General features: G+C 33.8%; 1 protein-coding gene and 1 long non-coding RNA gene across 7 annotated transcripts; both read left to right on the top strand.

Annotated features, from left to right (window-relative positions):
- Nucleotides 1-6,190: 6,190 nt before the first annotated feature.
- Nucleotides 6,191-7,184, top strand: LOC137638240 (uncharacterized). The gene is made up of 3 exons (XR_011043942.1): nucleotides 6,191-6,530; nucleotides 6,700-6,761; nucleotides 6,867-7,184. It is a non-coding gene; the product is annotated as an uncharacterized lncRNA (long non-coding RNA).
- A 3,565-nt stretch (nucleotides 7,185-10,749) lies between these two features.
- On the top strand, nucleotides 10,750-14,190 carry LOC137638239 (uncharacterized). Of its 6 annotated transcripts, XM_068370317.1 has the most exons (4): nucleotides 10,750-13,550; nucleotides 13,721-13,782; nucleotides 13,888-13,966; nucleotides 14,062-14,172. In XM_068370317.1, the coding sequence occupies exon 1, from the start codon at nucleotides 11,957-11,959 to the stop codon at nucleotides 13,010-13,012; it is 1,056 nt and encodes a 351-aa protein (XP_068226418.1). In that variant the 5' UTR covers nucleotides 10,750-11,956; the 3' UTR covers nucleotides 13,013-13,550; nucleotides 13,721-13,782; nucleotides 13,888-13,966; nucleotides 14,062-14,172. The 6 variants fall into 6 exon arrangements, with proteins under 6 accessions (XP_068226418.1, XP_068226416.1, XP_068226420.1 ...); XM_068370315.1 differs by having other exon boundaries at nucleotides 13,888-14,189; XM_068370319.1 differs by lacking the exon at nucleotides 13,721-13,782.
- Nucleotides 14,191-22,101: the final 7,911 nt, after the last annotated feature.

Raw genomic sequence — 22,101 nt, 5'->3', positions numbered from 1 at the left:
ATTTCAATAGACTCCTCGACGCTATTTGGTACCGACGACAACCAATCCCTGGAATATGTCCATCTCGTACACACACTTGCTGTTAGTGCAGTTAGTCTTTCAATCTTCAGCTGATAACTCTCAAGGAAAAAAGTCAAGAAATCATGCGTATCAAAAGGTGAATCAGTCGGCTAAGAGAAAAAACATAGACAAAAATAAAGCCTTTTGGCTTACACCGAAGCTTTAAGATAAAAATAATCTCCTCCCAATCACCTATCAAGTTTTGTTCGCCTGGTCTTCCTCTTAACAAATAAACATCCATTACCAGCCTAAAAACTACTTAAAAAAAATAAATATATAAAAGACCAAAACCGTAATACCTGAGCTAAGAATACGATAGCCGCAACGAGCTCGACGGACAAGAAACTTCAAACCTAGTTAAGAAGAGAATGTTCCCAAGGAGACGATGGACGTCAATGTCTCTGGGGATTCGACGACACGTTATTTCTTATTCAAAGTCGATATAGATCATTGGGCTTTTATTTCCATAGCTATTTTGGATAATTTTGCGAGACTAGACAAAGGATTATTGATACGAAATATCAAGAACACCATGTGCTCAGAGGAAAATCGCAACATTTTCCCGTTAATAGTGTTATTTTACTCTCCAAATTCTCATCCCTGGCTTTATTACTAGATTGGAAAGAAAGCTGGATAAAGGAATAATGATACGAGATAACAAAAACTTGATGAAATATCGCAATGCTTTCCCGTTAACAGTGTACGTTTATTCTCCAGATTCTCTTTCATGGCGTCGTTACAAGGACGCAAATATTCTTCACATAATGGAGTTAATGTACGAGAAGGAGAGAGAGAGAGAGAGAGAGAGAGAGAGAGAGAGAGAGAGAGAGAGAGAGAGAGAGAGAGAGAGAGAATACTGTTAGGGAAATTTTTATCGTCGAATGACGCTAGTTAAATACACAAATTATAAAGACCTGTAAATCCTGAAACGCAGAGAGGGCCAGAAATGTTTAACCTTCGATCATAGTTTTAAATGTCTTACACCATCTACAAGTGTATAAATAGTATTTTTATTGTTTTCCAATATGAAACTATATTAAAAAACTACACTTATACTAGTTTTTTTCAAAAGGGGTATGTCATCTAATAAACAAAGTAGACATAAAGGAATTGTTTAATAATTATAAAAAGTTGGTTAAGAATTCTTCTGGAAATGACAATAATGTGAACTTAGTATTTCTTATACAGATTATAACTTGCTTTATATTGACCAAAAATTTTAACGTTTGTCAGGCAGAACAATGCAGCATAAAATGGTTCGGCCGTAAGCCATAAAACCAATTGGTGGGATGCCAAGACATTAAACCACATTAACGATTTTTCCCAAAGAATTCATTTCTATTGCCTGTACCCAAGGTTACAGTTCAAATCAAAGCCATGGTCTGTTTTCCAGTAATCCAGTATTATCTTCTTTGATTAAATCCGACTTATTTCCTTCTCCAGTATAAATACGATATTTTTGTATGTATGTATGTATGTATGTATGTATTCATTATCTGATTGTAGGATGCATGGAGCACCAATTAATAAAAAGATATCCAAAAGCTGAAAAGTAACCTCAGCTGCTCCCTTGGATGTGAGTGGGCGCAGGATGACAAACCTGGTCAGAAAGCACTGGTACACAATAATCCACTTGTGTTGGGCTTGTGGAGATAACTGCATGTCAATTAAATTGACTTGGAAACGAGAATTGAAATCTTAAGTAAGTCTGGGGCGAACCACAACTCCCTTTGTCTTGGATCTTTTTGTCTTTTCTTGGCAGGTAATGCAGTAGGACTTGAACAGGTCGACAGCTTCCCTTGAGATGTTTGCATATTTAGAGTAGGATATTAGTTTTACTTAAATCTTCAATCCAAAATGTTTCAAACTGTGATCTAAAACTGCTTATATTGATCACGGTAATTACTTGTTGAATTACCCGCTCTTATGGTTAAAAGAAATCAAAATTAGTAAATTACCTGTTAACATAGTTAAAAAAAATAAGAGAAAGAGACCATTTCAAACAAAACTGGATTAACTTCTCAGGTAGTTAAATTTAAAGTGAACACCTGTGCTTGAAACAATTCTGGCTGCAATTTATATAAAAAATATATGAACAGATATTCATAAATAAAGACTAATTATAACATAAAGATTCAAAACCAACTCTCAGAAAATAAGAATCCGTGTCAACACCCATATATACTTAAAAACACATAAAATTGGTGTTTTCCAACAAATACCAGAATTACACAGTTTGCCTAAATTCTATCAAGCAAAGTGTGTAATAGGAACTACTAAATGACAGTCATTTCACGTAATGCCTGGAAATTTTAGTCATTACGCGAAATCCCTAAGTGAATCAGTCATTTCGCGAAATGCCTAAAATCTTTAGGTATTTCATGAAATACCTGGTTACACAGTCTGCCTGTAATATATATATATATATATATATATATATATATATATATATATATATATATATATATACACATACATATATATATATATATATATATATATATATATATATATATATATATATATATATATATATATATACATACATATATATATATATATATATATATATATACACACACACATACACCTATAAAAGCGGTGGTACTAGATAGTAAAATACATTGAAAAGCAAGTTAATAATACAACTACCATTATTCACAAAACTTGTTAAATCTTGTTCCAACCACATAACGGCAAAACATTAGACCACCAAAATTTTATTATTATAAATACAGCTGCTAAGCAGTTAAACATTTTAATTGAAATGCCTATATCATTTTATAAGAATTTGGACTGGCCCTTCGCTGGGGCATGGGAGGCAATTTAGAGCTAAAGAGCATATAACTGAAGTATATTAAGTGAGAGTGAAAAGACTTGAACTGCATGTCGGAAGAAAAGGAGATGGGATGCACGTAAAGAGGAAAGATAAAAAGTCCGTGCCGAAAGACTCATAAATAAGGCTTAATGTTATCGTTAATATTTCTCTCGTCTAATCGGTTAGAAAAAAAATAATGTACAAATGCTTGAAGTGGTAATGAAATATCATTTAAAATCTGAAAAAAAGTTAATTAAAACTTAAATCAGCAACTCGAGCCGACGCCTTTAGTGAATTTCCTTCTATCGTTTCATTATTGACCTGAGCAATAAGAACCAATAATCTAATACTTAAGTTTAAGATAATAGACAACAGTATCATTCACTAAAAGAAGAAATGTGGGAACAATTTCCTCATAAAAACTTCATTCTCAGAAACCAAAATAAAACTTTTAAGGACAATGCTAGCACTAATTCTTAGGAATTCAAGAATGCAAAACAACGCTATCCAGTTAAAAATTGTATAAAAGGTCCCTTGGAAATCCTTAATTCAGTTGTTACACTTAATTCCTCGGTTCAACTTTAAAGAACGAGAGAGAAGGTCTGAATATGCATCTTTAATGGTTCGTATTTAGTTCACAGTTTTTGCGACAGGAGCACAGCACTATTTAGTCCGCCTCTTGTACGTACTTTAAGAGACATATCAGATGCTATCTACGATCCTTAATTTGGAATTCGTACAAAAACAATGACAAAAAAAGAAATCATATGAAAACGTGCTATGTCAATATTGTCTCTATATTAGGTACTGAGGCAGAAATCATATGGAAATCGTCGAATAAAAACAGAACCCTTATGTTATCAAAACGCCCCAAAAAATCCACAAAATTTCGGAACTTAGAAGAGAGAACCAAAGGGTTTCCACAACTCAAAGGCAGAATTAATTGATACGATTTTTATGGCTAAATTTCTCGTGTTAACTTTCAGAGAGAGAGAGAGAGAGAGAGAGAGAGAGAGAGAGAGAGTAAATGGATTTGGAAAAATAAGATTAACTTTATATCATTCCATGAATGAAAACGTGCTATGTCAATATTGTCTCTATATTAGGTACTGAGGCAGAAATCATATGGAAATCGTCGAATAAAAACAGAACCCTTATGTTATCAAAACGCCCCAAAAAATCCACAAAATTTCGGAACTTAGAAGAGAGAACCAAAGGGTTTCCACAACTCAAAGGCAGAATTAATTGATACGATTTTTATGGCTAAATTTCTCGTGTTAACTTTCAGCAAGACCGTATTAATACATATAAGAACCATATAAATTAGAATACAAGGGCTTACAAATTTTCTATATTTACTAAATACAACAGAGAGAGAGAGAGAGAGAGAGAGAGAGAGAGAGAGAGAGAGAGAGAGAGAGAGAGAGAGAGAGAGAGAGAGAGAGAGTAAATGGATTTGGAAAAATAAGATTAACTTTATATCATTCCATGAATGAAAACGTGCTATGTCAATATTGTCTCTATATTAGGTACTGAGGCAGATTTACATATACACAAGGAAAAGTCTAGTGCGTACTTTTTAATATATAAAAATTGTTTCGCCATCCTTCGAAAAGATAATTATTTTAGGAGACCTGGATGTCACCTCCATACGCATCCAGGATATCAACGAAAAAGGTCTCTACGCACCAAGTACTGTATTGATGGGAGAAAAAAGTATATTAATCTAATAAAAAAATAATTTTGTACGCGCCGAGAAGACGACATTCTTTTCTGGAAGTGATATAAAAGGGAATGAGAGACCAGACATTGGGAGATGTGATAGTTCACCTCATGGAAATAAATCGGAATGTTTTGCTTTATTGGGATTAAAATAGTATTCATTTATTAAAATCTGCTGAATATAATTACGCTGATATCAGAACTGTAAGTTCTTGTATTCAAAACTGAATTACATGACAAGAGAGGGTGTATAAAGGGAAGGCTTTTCAGAGGCGATGTCAATATTTTCAGAATTCAAATAAACACAAGAGTTTTAAGAATTCAGATTTTTCCTGCGTCGAGTTTGGAACTAGGTGCCCCTCTCTCTCTCTCTCTCTCTCTCTCTCTCTCTCTCTCTCTCTCTCTCTCTCTCTCTCTCTCTCTCTCTCTCTCTCTCTGTTCGTTCAATCTTTCGATGTATATTTTAACTAATTAGATTTAAATTATATGGTCAAAACCACAGAAAAAAAAACTTTTAGATATTCAAAAGCATATTTAAACCGATTTAATACCAAACATCTTCCGGATTTACTACAAACGCTAAGTACAATACTGTTTACGAGTGTACATGACTAAACTACACTTCAAAAAGTCTTCAAAATCCAAGAAACAACTGAAATCCACAAGGTAAGAATCCTCCTTACATAGAGATAAAATTAGTCTTCTGCATCATTTCCCAGATTGAAATTGAAATGATATCTAATCCACAATGCACACATCACTGAACCGTTCTAAGAGATTCATTTAAGAAAAACTTGATGTCTGAGACAAACGTTCAGATAAAAAAGGGGACTTAATTCTTACATTAATTGCTTGCTATATAAGAATCTTCACCCTACTGGATGTAATACGTGGCAGAATATGCTCAACAAAAGTTTGCATGAATCTAATAATATATAATCTATTGAATTTTCAATATTAAGTACACACACCTATGGAATAATGTAATATCTAATCAATGCTAAAAAAAAGATAAGGATAAGTTACAGATAATGCTGAGTATAGGTAGTAAGTTGGCCAGGGCAACAGCCACCCGTTGAGATACTACCACTAGAGAGTTATGGGGTCCTTTGACTGGCCAGACAGTACTATATTGGACCTTTCTCTCTGGTTACAGTTCTCTTTCCCATTTACCTACACATATACCGAATATTCTGGAATATTCTACACAGATTCTCCTCTGTCCTTATAATCCTGACAACACTGCATTTACCAAACAATTCTTCTTCATCAAGGGGTTAACTATTGCACTGTAATTGTTCAGTGGCTACTTTCCTCCTGGTAAGGGTAGAAGAGACTCTTTAGCTATGGTAAGCAGCTCTTCTAGAAGAAGGACACTTCAAAATCAAACCGTTGTTATCTAGTCTTGGGTAGTGCCATAGCCTCTGTACCATAGACTTCCACTGTCTTGGGTTAGAGTTCTCTTCCTAGAGGGTGCACTCTGGCACACTACTCCATCTAATTTCTCTTCCTGTTGTGTTGTTAAAGTTTTTATAGTTTTGTACAAGACATTTCATATTTTCACATGGCGACAGGAAAGGCTAGTAATTATTAAGAATTTGGTATTTTCAATTGCCCTACTCTTGGTACCATCAAACTGTCTTTCCTGCCGTCCAGTCTTTAAAGATGGATAGTTTGCTAACTCCTCCTCCTTCCATATGCTTTACTCGAGCGAAAACGCCGACGAGGAGGCAGGCAGCCCGGCCGTCCGACAGTGTCAGAGACAGAGACACAGAGACCTCACTCACCTGGAAAGGTTTCCACATTTTTGATTTGTCCGACATGCCTGTCTTAGGCTAAAGGCCTTTATTGGGATCCCTGGTCTACGTCACCCTCTTGTGAAAATCTGCCAAAATCCATCTGCAACGCCTTTTTGCATGGTTCGACAATGGTGAGTACCAAGAATATATAGGGCTTATTTTTAAGGTTATCATTGCGAACTCTCATTGCCTTGTGTTGCCTATTAAAGTTTTTCCTGTCTGTCATTTTTAACCTTATGAAGATTAGTAATAGATTTTTGTGGTCAATGTTTTATATATCGTATTCTCTTGTCCTTTCAGGTGATTTAGCTCTCGGACTAGTAACTCTAGCTTATTTATAAATTCACGTTCTTAACACTTGGGTAAGAGAATCGTCAAATACATTGTTTCGAATGGTTATATTTATGACGAATTGTCTCCCATATTACGACCGAGCAAATTTATATTGGGTTTACCGTTCATTTCAGGATGGTGTTCTGTTTCGATGTATCGGCCCTTTTATTTCCTTCCTGATACTAATGTAAACCTCAGTTGCTCAATTGTAAGGTAATTTTAAGTGGGTTATTATTCCGATGGGTATATTCTTCTATATAAATGACCATGACTTTTAGATGCTAATCTTCTTGAATATTTCTTTACAGACAGCGAGCGAAGCAGAACGAAGGAAACGCCCTACGATTTACGTGAATTGCCTTGTTCTCCAACCAATTGTTTGTGATTCCGTTACTACGTTATTTTAAAGGCTTATTTATGTAATAAATATAATATGTAATTACATTTTTCCTTCCAACCTTTATTTCAAATCGCAGATTTCTATGGTGTTCTGCTTATGGCGCCCAACGTGGGGCAACACGAAGAAAGGTGCTTAATGATGGTGCAGATGATCCAGTAGAGAATTGACCACGACTGGGGCTCCCAATAGTCTCTCATATTTCTATTTGCAAGACATTGACATTTTCCTTTCCAGGATATTAACATTTTCATAAATATTATTTTCCTTTTCAGAAAACTAACATTTTATTATTTTGCATTTGTTATAAGTTTGTTATAATGGCTAACTTACAGGTATTGATCGGACAACGAAAAGTCATTCGGAGAAAAGTCACCGAACAATTCAATAGGTCTGACACCTATTCTGCCCTTACACAAGAAGAAAAGTTAGCTATTAAAGGTCTTCTTGTTAATTATAGAAACAAGTTGTCAGAGCTAGATGATCAAATCCTCTTGAAAAAATTTCCTGACGTATCTGATGAAGCAGAGTTAGAGCCAGAATTAACAAGTTGCCAGGATTATTTAGATAAAATTGAGCATTGTTTACCATTACTTGAGATTTCCAGGGGTAAGAATGATTTTGATAATATTCCCGACGTGGCCCGTAGTTTACTGAAACAGCCAACAGCTCCTCTTCCCAAGTTTACAAGTAAAGAAGGAGAAGATTTCTTGAAATTTATTGCAGAATTTGAGGCTACAACTAATGTATTTCAGTATCCTGATAGAGATTTACTTTTATTGCTGAAGCAACAGATAGACGGTCGAGCGAAGACTTTATTATGTTCTCTGGAAGCTGACAAACGGCGTTATGTAGATGCCAAAGAATTATTGATTTCCGCCTTTGCTTCTAAGGAGGTTTGTAAAAACAATGCAATTAGGAAAATTACGGAGTTAAATCTAAGAGAGGGTGATGATCCCTTCACATTTATTTCCATCCTCCGATCAGTATGTGAAGCAGTCAAGACTTTTAACATTGGCGCGGATGAATTTGTCAGATATTTTGCTTGGCACGGCTTAAATGGTCGCTTTCAGCGTCATTTTATTAATATTACAGGAAAAACTCATCCTTCCTTAAATGACATTATTTCACATTTCTTTGCAGCTTGCGAAAGGTACGAAAGTGACGGGAAAGGTGTTGAAAGCTTGAAATGTAAAGCTTCACGTGTCAAAACATTAACACTCCCTCTTCCTAAAGAGAGAACTACCAGCATGGCTGCGGAAGCAGTAACATATGATAAAGACAGGTCTTCGCCTCAGTGTTCCTTGTGTTCTGCAGTTGGAAATACTGATAAATTTCACTTTATCCATAAGTGCCCTAATTTTCTTTCTCCTACAGATAAAGTGCATATTTTAAAATCTAGAAATGGATGTGTAAAATGCGGCCAGTTTAATCATGTTTCCGGTAAGTGTCGTTTTAAATTCAAAAGACGCTGTTCAAATTGTAACAGCTGGCATATGACTTACCTATGTGATAGGAGTCAGTCACCAGACAGAGACTCTAACAATATTAATAACTGCAAATCCAAGGAGGAAACTTCTCAAATAAGCAGCGGTGTTGCTGTCCTTCCTACTTGTCATGGTGATTCCATTTTACCCACCTTTTCATTTAAAGTTGGGGGGACTGTTTACAGAGGACTGAAGGACAGTGGTTCGCAGAGCACGTTTGTCACTAAGAAATTGGCGGAGGAGAATAATCTTAAAATCATTAACTCAAAGGTAAAGCTAACAGTTAATGGGTTTAAAGGTAACAAGGAGTATTTTACTGAAATTGTTGAAGTTCCTGTTACGATCGGAGATAAATCCTTTATAATTTATTGCTTGGTTGTACCAAACATTAATGTAGCATTGAAATTACCTTTGCTTGGTAGATTAGTTGATAAATTTCAGGCACAAGGTGTTAAACTAGCTGATCAATTCCTTAATAAATTTTCTCATGAAATTGATAATGTTCAGCTCATTTTAGGTACAGACTTCGCTTATTGTATTGCAGGTACAGATACAGTTTTTGGAGGAATAAATTCATCGATGTATACAGAGTGTCATGCAGGTATTTTGTTGTCTGGTAGCATTGATTTAATGATCAAGAATATTGATAATTTAGCTGATAAGAGAGTGCCAACCTCGGCTGTTAGTAACCCATTTGAGTGTAGTTCTGCTATTCATATCCAGAGTAATTCATTTTTGCTGAACTCTAAAGTTGATATTTTTGCCGATGATGACGTTAATAATAACTTTGAGGTAAACTGTTCATTTTCTGTAATAAATGAAAGAGGTATGCTTATGGAGAAACCACTGCAACAGGCCACTGATCAACTTCTAGAGTCTGAATGCAATTATTACTTAAATTACGATCAGAATTCCTACAATGATGAAAGTATTGAACTTAATAAACAGTTGGTCGAATTTACCATCAAAACCCTTCGTCGTAGGGAGTCTGATGGACGTATTATCGTTCCCTTGTTGTGGAATGGGAAAGTTTCTCATTTACTTTCAAAGAATGAAAATCTATCCAAGTTGATATTAAGGTCTAACCTCAAGAGACTTAAACGACATCCAGAACGTTTGCAGCTCGTTGACCAAACAATTAAGGAGCAATTGAAGGCAGGCATAATTGAACCCATTTATGATTTAGAGGTGTTTAAAAGTGAGAATCCTCAACATTCTTTTTTACCACACATGCCTATCTTTAAGCTGGATAGGGATAGTACTAAATGTAGGATTGTATTTTTGTCCAACCTTAGGGATTCTTCTAATAATATATCTTTGTCACATAACCAGTGCATGTATTCAGGGCCTACGTTAAACCAAAAATTGTCATCTTCCTTTTTATAGCTTAGATTTGACCAAAAGTTACTCATATTTGATCTTAAGAAAGCCTTTAATATGTTATCTTTAACAGAAACTGATCAGTCTAAGTTGTTATTTTTTTGGTACAAAAATGTGAATCAAGGCGATTTTTCCTTATTGGCTTTTAAGAATGTAAGATTACCTTTTGGCCTTAGATGTAGTCCCTTTTTATTAATGATTTCATTATATTACATACTTGTTTTACAACCTTCAGAGGATTCTCGAATAGCAGATTTAAAGAAATCTATCTATTCCATGATTTATATGGACAATGGGGCCATTACTGCCAATACTTCAGAGGAGTTAAAGTGGTCGTATAAACAGCTTTCGAATATATTCAATCCCTATAAATTTGACATTCAGCAGGTTGTAACTAATGATTCAACTTTACAGGATGAAGTGGACCGCGAAGCCGAGGCAGCTACGCCTTTACGTAACAAGTTGTTTGGTTTAAACTGGGATCGATGTTCCGACGAAATTTTCACTAAACCAATTTTTCTTGATCCCAATGCTAATACTAAAAGGTCTCTTTTACAAACAATTGCTTCACAGTTTGACCTTTTTGGTTTTAATATGCCATTGTTTAACCGCTGTAGATTGTTCATGCATCAATTACAGTGTCAAAAGAATTTACATTGGGATCAACCATTAACGCAAGAATTGCAGAGAGAATGGATTAATATTTGCAGGCAAACCACAGAGCTCCTCCTTTAAAAATTGCTAGGTGTGTTGGTCCACGAGATGGCAATTATGATATTTATATTTTTCAGATGCAAGTAAGGACATATTTGGTTGTGTACTCTATTTACAGCATATTGAATCCAATCGCTTAAGCTTTATACATGCCAAAAACCGACTTGTAAATAAGCAACTTAAGAGTAAATCCATGCCCTCTCTGGAACTTAACGCAATACATTTAAGTGTTGAGTGTGCTCTTGAGATTTACAAAGATTTGTCTGGATCTGCTTGCTTAAAACCCTTAAAGGTTAATAATATTTACGTATATACTGATTCTCTCTGTGCCTTACATTGGCTGAACTCTGCTGCCTTGAAATTGGACAAATTAAATAAACATTCTCCATTTGTCGTAAATAGACTTCATAATATACAAAGAATGTGTGAAACGGTTCCTATAAAATTTAGCTTTATTTCAGGGAAAAACAATCCTGCGGACATAATCACCAGATGTGTGTCATACAACCAGTTGCAAAATTCTTGCTTTTTTTCAGGACCAAATTTAAGTATAAATGAAGTTCCAGAATTGTCAACTACCATACCAGCATTTGAGATGCCCACCGAGGTTCAAGCAACTCCTTCCACAGCTCATGTTATTGAAGTTGCTAACAATCTTATTGATATTAATAATTATTCCAATTTCAGGAAACTTGTATTGATTTTTCGCAGAATTTTGTTAGTGGTGCACAAGTGGAAGCTGAAAGCGAAAATTGCTTGCTCACCAGTCGCTAATTACTTTGCCCAGGCTATAAATTACTTGTTAAACGATGAACAAAGAAAGCATTATCCTGAGGTATATTCTTACCTACAGCATGGTCTTAATTCCAGAAAAGACATTCCTCCTATTATAACGCAACTTAATGTATTTTTAGATTCACAGGGTCTTCTGAGAGTTAAGAGTAAATTAAAAAAATGGAATTATGGCTTAAGTGGAAATTACCCTTTATTATTGCACCCAGACAGTCATTTGACCAAACTAATTATTTGGGATGCACACCTCAAATGATTACATTCAGGATGTTATTCTGTATTAACAAAGCTCAGAAAGCATTATTACATTCCTAAACATTTCTCAGTTGTGAAAAAGGCTCTTAAACAGTGTGTTCATTGTCGTAGGTTTAATAATCGTTATATAAGGTTAAATCAGAACTTTTACAGAGACTTCAGAGCAGATCCTCCTACGGTTCCTTTTTCTAACATATTTATGGATTATCTAGGACCCTTCAATACGAAGGATGGAAAAGAGACCCGTAAGGTTTGGTTACTATGTATCACCTGTACTTGGTCTAGGGCAGTTAACCTCAAAATTTGCAGGAGTTTGAATGTTGCAGAATTTTTAAGAGCATTTCAGCTACACTGCTTTGAGTACGGGATTCCTCAACTTTGTATTAGTGATCTTAGGACTCAGTTGGTGGCAGGAGGTAATACCATAACTTCCTTCATTAGTGACCCTCAGACGCAATTATATTTTGAGGAAAATAATGTAAAACCCCTCTCCTTTCAGCAATATTTCAAAGGCTGCAGTGAATTGGGATCATTAGTAGAAGTCTGTGTAAAAATGGTCAAAAGATTAATGTTTGGAGCAATTAAGAATTTTATATTGACGTATGTAGACTTTGAATTTCTTGTCTGTAATATTGTGCATCTCATTAATCGACGACCTATAGCTTTCAAAGAAGCTGTTCGTGCTGAGACTGACAATGTGCCCGAACCAATAACGCCGGAACAGCTCGTGCGAGGCTATGAATTGACTTCTCTAAACCTTATCCCTAATCTTCAACCTCTTTCGGTTGAAGATCCAGAATTTGACTCTGATAATCAAGCTATTTCTCAGAATTACGTAAAGTTGTGTCAAATTAGGCAGACTTTAATAGAGACCTATCATAATGAATTTCTAGGTACTCTGATTCAGCAAGCAGTTGACAGAAAGGGGCGGTATCAACCCGTTACTCATAAATTACTGAAGGTTGGCGATGTTGTATTAATTAAGGAGGAACATACCAAAAGGAATAATTATCCTCTAGGCATAATTTTGGAAGTTTTTAAGAATGATTTGGGTGAAGTTACCCATGCTGTTATTAAGAAGGGAAAAACAGGCCAGACATCAAGGTTGCATGTAAATAATATTATTCCAATACTAGAAAACACAGGAAGTACCAATTCAGCTACTCCTGATGTTTGTAATTCTGTTACTTCGTCCTTAAGGCCCAAAAGAAAGGCTGCTATATTAAGCCAAGAAAGGACAAGACAGATGCTTTAATCTTTATTCAGTATTTGTATTTTCTTTTATTTAATTTAATTATTTTTACATTTCTTAAATGTATTTTTTCTTACAATTGTCCTTGTTACATATGTTTCAGGATGGAATTTTTTCATTTCTGAAAAAATCCCATCTTCGCCCCTGGACTGTACAAGACATTTCATATTTTCACATGGCGACAGGAAAGACTAGTAATTATTAAGAATTTGGTATTTTCAATTGCCCTACTCTTGGTACCATCAAACTGTCTTTCCTGCCGTCCAGTCTTTAAAGATGGATAGTTTGCTAACTCCTCCTCCTTCCATATGCTTTACTCGAGCGAAAACGCCGACGAGGAGGCAGGCAGCCCGGCCGTCCGACAGTGTCAGAGACAGAGACACAGAGACCTCACTCACCTGGAAAGGTTTCCACATTTTTGATTTGTCCGACATGCCTGTCTTAGGCTAAAGGCCTTTATTGGGATCCCTGGTCTACGTCACCCTCTTGTGAAAATCTGCCAAAATCCATCTGCAACGCCTTTTTGCATGGTTCGACAATGGTGAGTACCAAGAATATATAGGGCTTATTTTTAAGGTTATCATTGCGAACTCTCATTGCCTTGTGTTGCCTATTATAAGTTTTTCCTGTCTGTCATTTTTAACCTTATGAAGATTAGTAATAGATTTTTGTGGTCAATGTTTTATATATCGTATTCTCTTGTCCTTTCAGGTGATTTAGCTCTCGGACTAGTAACTCTAGCTTATTTATAAATTCACGTTCTTAACACTTGGGTAAGAGAATCGTCAAATACATTGTTTCGAATGGTTATATTTATGACGAATTGTCTCCCATATTACGACCGAGCAAATTTATATTAGGTTTACCGTTCATTTCAGGATGGTGTTCTGTTTCGATGTATCGGCCCTTTTATTTCCTTCCTGATACTAATGTAAACCTCAGTTGCTCAATTGTAAGGTAATTTTAAGTGGGTTATTATTCCGATGGGTATATTCTTCTATATAAATGACCATGACTTTTAGATGCTAATCTTCTTGAATATTTCTTTACAGACAGCGAGCGAAGCAGAACGAAGGAAACGCCCTACGATTTACGTGAATTGCCTTGTTCTCCAACCAATTGTTTGTGATTCCGTTACTACGTTATTTTAAAGGCTTATTTATGTAATAAATATAATATGTAATTACATTTTTCCTTCCAACCTTTATTTCAAATCGCAGATTTCTATGGTGTTCTGCTTAAGTTTATATAGGAAATATTTACTTTAATGTTGTTACTGTTCTTAAAATATTTTATTTTTCCTTGTTTCCTTTCCTCACTTGGCTATTTTCCCTGTAGGAGCCTCTGGGCTTATAGCATCCCGTTTTTCCAACAAGGGTTGTAACTTAGCAAGTAATAATAATAATAATAATAATAATAATAATAATAATAATAATAATAATAATAATAATAATAAATAATAACAAGTCCTTGCCGTTATAGTTTTCGTATGACATTAACTAAATAGAAAATGTTATAGAATATGGTGAGCATTACAAATAATAACCAAAATTAATGAGTTATCTTTTCCATTTCAGGGTGTTATATTTATACTGAATCATGTTTTCTCATACACACCCAATATCTGTAGAATCTAACCGAGATTTCCGAACTAAAATAACATCCCGATTAAATTCCCTTTTGAACCTGACACACAACTATTCCCAAAAAAAGGGCGATGGACCTTTTCCCTTTACCCAACATACCATCAGATTTCTCCTCGTGTCGAAATATTGACGGATTCTTCCAATTTCCAAACCAAGCTAAGTGGAGGTTTCAATCAAATATACCTCCCTTAAAAACAGTAAAATAAAAAAAAAATAAAAAGTTGAGAAACTTCCTTAAAGATAAGAAGTGGTTTGACACCTACAAGACATTTTACGTCAATTCGCAATTCATTACAGATAGCAATGGGTTCCGAGTATTGAAAGAACTTTATTGACAATTCTTCAACTATAATAAAGCTTCTCCTTTCATGAACACTTGCTTCCTTTGTATCAGGAATATATATATATATATATATATATATATATATATATATATATATATATATATATATATATTTATAGAGAGAGAGAGATATAGAGATATAGAGATAGAGAGAGAGAGAGATATAGAGAGAGAGAGATATAGAGAGAGAGAGATATAGAGAGAGAGAGAGAGAGAGAGATATAGAGAGAGAGAGATATAGAGATTAGAGATATAGAGATATAGAGATAGAGATGCATCGTTAGCAAATCGACTGAGAAACCCTGTTTTTCTGGACCGGAAGACATATCTTGCTGTATCTGCTTTACATACACATACACGCCGGCAAACACGCGTGTATTTATGTGTGTATGTATGTATTTATGTGTATGTATGTATACATACACACATATATATATATATATATATATATATATATGTTATACATATACATATGTATACACATATATGCGTATATATATATATATATATATATATATATATATATATATATATATATATATATATATATCATATATGTACACATATATATAGATGCATATACATACATACATATCGAAGAGTTACAATCTCCCTTCCATTCCTTCTTTGGTGTTTGACAGAAGAATGCTCGTTTTACCCAGGACCCTACTCTAAGTGAGTCTTGCTTTTGCCTAACAGCTATTTTCACCATGAGTTAGTTTTATCAATTCCACGTTTTTAGTAGATTCTGGTATTCAAAGAAAGTTTATAATAAAATGTTTTTACTTATTCTTAGTGTAATTTGTCTCAATTTGTGTTAAAATATGTGAAAAGTTACAAAATTATGCAGCGTGTATCCGAAAACAAGCTCCTGTCGTTGACTTCGGCAGGTGATGTTATTAAATTTTGATTTACAATCTCGATACTTTATATTATATTTATTTGTTAACATTATTTATTGACAAAACCTATATCTTAGGGAGAAATTTAGTTTAGTAAATAAGTTTCGATTCGTAATTATTTGAAAACAATAATGATATTCGGACAAAAATTTTCTGAGCTAATAGGGCACCCCTGCGAGTCGGTGCAAATCTGCGTCACTAAAAAAAAAAATGATTACAAGATAGTTAACTGTGAGCGATCAGACAAAACTCAACCACCATCTAAAATCCGCACTGGCCTGGGGGTGATGGAAATCTGGCCCAACCCCAGACATGAATATAAGGATTCCAGGAGGATATATATAACAGTATACCGCTGGGTCCACAAAAGACATTATAAAGGCCATAATTTATCAAGAGAACATATCTGTTAGAATAGTCTCTTAATAAATTATGGTCATTTGGACCCTGTTATATGCCGTTGTAGGTATGTATGTATGTATGTACGTATGCGTGAATATATGTATGTGTGTTGCAAACCATGATCAGCGCCCAAGCCATATCCCCTCTCCACCCAAGCTAGGATCCGAGAGGGCTTGGCAGATCTAGCAAGGAGGTTTCCAATTTATTATTATTATTATTATTATTATTATTATTATTATTATTATTATTATTATTATTATTATTATTACTTGCTAAGATACAACCCTAGATGGAAAAGCTAGATGCTATAAGCCCAGGGGCTTCCACAGGGAAAATGTCCATTGAGGAATGGAAACAAGGAAGAATACCTTAAAATAAATATTTCCTTTATAAACTATAAATCTTTAACAAAACAAGAGGAAGAGAAAAATTATTAGAATAGTGTGTCCCAGTGTACCCTTAAGCAAGAGAACTCTAACCCAAGACAGTGGAAGACCATGGTACAGAGGCTATGGCACTACCCAAAACTAGAGAACAATAGTTTGATTTTGGAGAATAATTCTCCTAGAAGAGCTGCTTACCATAGCTAAAGTCTCTCTTCTACAATCACCAAGAGGAAAGTAGCCACTGAATTAACCCCTTGGGTGAAGAAGAATTATTTGGTAATCTCAGTGTTGTCAGATGTATGAGGACAGAGGAGAATCTGTAAAGAATAGGCCAGACTATTAGGTGTTATGTGTAGGCAAAGGGAAAGTGATTCTTATTTCCATCCAGTTGGCAAACGGTTATTACTAATGTTCAATATACACAGCGAATATTTTTTAAGAACTAATTACAGTTACAATTAGAGTCTTTGCATTTGGTAAAACCTTTTTTTATCATTATATTTTACAAACAAATAACAAGGGCAAATGGGAGATAATTTAGGAATTAGTTTTGTTTGAACATTTATTTCTGTTGCACAGGAACACGTGAAACACAATTCAATATCTCTTTATTACGGTAAGGAGCCCAAGGAAACTGTCAATTAGAAGTTCCTTTTAGATCCCTCCCGAGCACTTGTGAAATTCAGAGAAGCCTGATCTCATTTCCTATTCAGAGCCATGGTAGCAGTCGAGATATAAACGCAAAACGCTGATGAAAAAATTACCACAAGGTGGCAAATATATTCGAGGGTCTGTTAACATCTTGGAAAACATAAGCACAATTATCAGGAAAAATTGCCGTAACAAGAGCAAGACTATATATATATATATATATATATATATATATATATATATATATATATATATATATATATATATATATATATATGTATATATATTATGTAATATATGTATATGTGTGTTAGTTCCAAAGACTTCAATACAAAACTCCCTAAAAATGGGATATCTTTGGATTCCTTTTATATTTTCATTCGTATTTTTTCGGTCATTGTAATCAAGGCATATATTTAAAAGGTACTATACTGATTTCCTCCCACATGCCAGTTTCCTTTTAAATCAAAACCATGATTTCAACGACCACATCAAACGACCAATGAAATATATAAATCAAGTCACTAAAAATATTCTTTCACATAATAATGAAACACTAATATACAAAGTACTAACTAACGTCTGGCAATATATAATCCTTAGCCTTTTCAAAACTTATTTCTTCCAATAAAGAGTAATGGGTAGTAAAGCTGTCAAGAGTAAAAAAAAAAAATTTAAAATTGGTGGTGTTACACACTGGCACCTCGACATTCTGCGAAATTAGCAAGAACGATATATATATATATATATATATATATATATATATATATATATATATATATATATATATATATATATATATTCGGCGAGACCGTTGATTCTTAAAGAAGACAACAGAATGTCAAGAACTTCTCAGACGCTATTCTGTATCAGCAACACTTTTGCTTGAAGGAGGAAAAGAGAACTCAATGTCCAGTAATCTAACACGAAGGTAAAAAATTAATTTCTACGTTGCTTGAGAATTCACAAAGAACTATAGAAGTTCCTAATCTCCTCTCTATAATATATATGTATATATATGTATATATATATATATATATATATATATATATATATATATATATAATATATATGTATATATATATATATGTATATATATATATATATATATATATATTACTGTATATATATATATATATATATATATATATATATATATTACTGTATATATATATATATATATATTATATATATATATATATATATATATATTACTGTATATATATATATATATATATATATATATATATATATATATATATATATATATATATATATATATATCACGCTAAACAGCATTGCATGACCTACGACTACTCGGAGTCTCATCATCTACCGGGTACGGGAAGAGGAGTAGTCATACTCTTGCAAAGAGGGGGATATCCCAAGAGGTACACTGAAACTGCACTGTTGCAAATTGCCGAAACTGTCAGGTTGTATTTTGGAGAGGGGGATGGGTGGGGAGGATTGAATGCGTGTGCGCATGTGTACATATCTAAATATTTAGCCCCCATTTTTTACCGGGGTCGCGTTCATTGGTATGCTAATATTTTACATAATATGAATTTTAATCTGAATATGATTTCATAATCCTGCATCATACCAGTTGAAAATCCTTCCATTTGTGAATGCAGTAATTACCTTTCCTTTTACTAATAAATTGTATCAAGAAATTTTGTAGCAGCGTGCAAATATTCACGTAATAAATTAACTTTTGTTAATATATGAAAAATAACAGAGTAGCATACATTCATATTTATGTGGTATTGTATTTCCAAGAATGTGAAGCCAAGTAATGTATATGTATGCTATCTGATTCGAAGTCAGATTTCACACTGGTAGTATTATTTTTGAAAAAGAGCAAATTTTCATGTGTATATGCATTTTGAATGTAAATTATAGTGAAATAGGTAAATGCACCATTTTTCTTCAAGAAACATTTTGTACATACGAAGGTAAGCACATTAAAAAACATAATAAAAAATGTATGATGTTTAATGATGTTTTAAATGAGGAGACCGCAAAATACATTTACATTATATACAAAATTTTAATTTTCTCTATGATATACGAAAAATACATATCAAATAATTATAATTATTTCAAAGAGTAGATCAAATAGATTCTCTCTCTCTCTCTCTCTCTCTCTCTCTATCTCTCTCTCTCTCTCTCTCTCTCTCTCTCTCTCTCTCTCTCTCTCTCTTTACGAGCACTGGAGAGAAAATCTGACAAAATTTCGGAGGTTTTTACCAGAGTAATTCAGAAAGTTGAACTCGGGTTGAACTTATATGTCATCAACATACAATTTTTTTTCTAGCATCTTTCCTGAATTCTCTTTTGGTATAAATCCCTTGAAACTATGAGAATAATTTATTGAAAGTTGTCAGTGGACTGGATGTGGCAAAATTTGAATGAGATCTTTTTGATATCCAAATGAGAAAACTGTGATTCGCTTTTATGGCAATTTGTATAAATGAAATAATAACGGGAGATATTCCATCATTTTCCATTCCTCATCCGTTTAAAATGGAAAAGTATCTAAATTTCAAGAGCATTTTTTCATAATCTACATGGCATTATTTATCCTATGTAAAGAGTAAACAGTATCAAAATCCGAAAAAAATGGAAAAAAAAATCTCAAAACCAATCACCACAAGGTTTAATGTCATTGTCTGACATCAAAATAACGACTAAATATAAATAAAGTGATATCAAGCAAAAAGTATTAAAACATTCTTGTAAACTGTCTTCGCCAAGCATAAATATAATCCACATAAAGTTATAGGGCAATTAGCATAGCATTTGAGGAATGTTGAAGCTGATCTAATATGTAAACTTGTGTTGAATCCTCTTTTAAGGTCATTAATCTTCAAGGAAGGAACCTATTTAAATTTTAAATTGCTTTCCATGCGTGGGATGACCATCTACACAAATTGCATCATGTGATGTCTGGCTCCATGTGATGTCTGGCTCTTGCAAGAGTCAAGATGGAAATCAGCATTCAAATGGAGAGAGAGAGAGAGAGAGAGAGAGAGAGAGAGAGAGAGAGAGAGAGAGAGAGAGAGAGAGAGAGAGAGAGCATATCCATCTAAGTATTTAGTCGTCCTTTTTGATGGGTTGCGTACACCATTACAATAATATTTATTTGCAACTCAGTGAACATTATCTATGCACAAAAATTCAAGTTGTGTCCATTGCACAATAAAATAATAAACAAAATAATTAACTGACGTCAATCCTATGGTATACCTAATTAACTTGAGAAATAATCAGCAACTGATAAAAAATTGAGGAGATTCGATCACAAAACCCATCAACTTTAAGTCGTCATTAGCTGTCCAGAGGTTAATAAAGATCAGAAACCCATGAATACATGATGAAGCTTTTAATGGATTGACATAAATGATTTCATCGTTTACGAGTCGAAAGAATCAAAACGACTTTGAATGATGACTGCATTATTGTAACAAATTTGCCGTGCATTAATCAAATTGTGAAATTAATTAAAACTTTCATCAACTATGACTTGTTTGACAGATGAAAAGATGACTTATACTATATACAATAATAAATTTGAATAAAAAAAAAAATATTAATGAAAATAGATAATCTAAACCAATTAAAAGTTCTAGAAACCGGATAAGCATACATTTGGTCAGCCACAAGCCTTCTAGCATATATTAATACTAAGGAGGATCAGGCAATTTCTGCCATTTCATAAAATATGCCTGATGTCTCACCATTCTCTCCATTCATCGCTCAGAAGGACAGCAAGATCATGATGACTATAAAATCTATTAAGCCGTGAGCGCAGCAATAGCTACGGACCTAAAATCGCGAATTCCTGACGTTTTTCCTCAGCAACCACAAACCCGGGATATCATTTTCATTAAAGGTAAATATATCCACGTTGATACAGTATCATCAGCCTCGTAAGTGAAGTTGAAAATATATTATAACTCTTTCTAAATAGGAACTTTATTAAAAGCTTTTTATCATTAATAATAATCTTGGATTCACAAGATTGACAAAAGCAAAACGGTAAAAATGGAACAATAATTTTTTAGTCAAATATGACGTAGCATATTTCATCGTAGTGATAACTATTGAAATACAGTAGACACTTTCTAAGGTCTTTTTTTTTTTTTTTTTTTTTTTTTTTTTTGCAATAAAAGGTCTATTTCCAAATTGAAGGAAAATGTCAAATCTCTCTCTCTCTCTCTCTCTCTCTCTCTCTCTCTCTCTCTCTCTGATGACTAAAGTAATAGTTACGGCGTCCACACAATGGTACTCAAGATGAAAACATCTTTACACTCGAGTAATCATGTTCCTTTCGGTCGATAGGCATCACAAATTTTGTAAAAAACAAAACCTAAAAGAATTCAATGCAAAATCTTCCCTTGAGAGAGAATTCATTGTTAAAACGGTAAACCAAAATAATTTTGGAAATACTTTACATAGCTAAGATATCTAATTATACTCAAAGGCTTGAGAAACGAAAAGATAAGGAAAGCATGTTGAGAGAGAGAGAGAGAGAGAGAGAGAGAGAGAGAGAGAGAAGAGAGAGAGAGAGCGCTACTCGGATTCTCTCTATTTTCTAACTGATTTCGACGAATCCAACCAGTCTACATTTTACTTTCAGCCTTTCCGCTAGCAGATCTCTACAAGAATGCGAGAACCTTTATAGAATAAAATCAGACGTAGAAAGCACCAGAATTCCCAATGAATTCTCCGTAACTGAGGAACCAGAAGATCCACCACT

The sequence above is a fragment of the Palaemon carinicauda genome, chromosome 3 (genome assembly GCF_036898095.1).
Source record: "Palaemon carinicauda isolate YSFRI2023 chromosome 3, ASM3689809v2, whole genome shotgun sequence".
In the NCBI taxonomy this organism is placed as follows: domain Eukaryota; kingdom Metazoa; phylum Arthropoda; class Malacostraca; order Decapoda; family Palaemonidae; genus Palaemon; species Palaemon carinicauda.
This window is presented reverse-complemented; position numbering and strand designations above follow the sequence as displayed.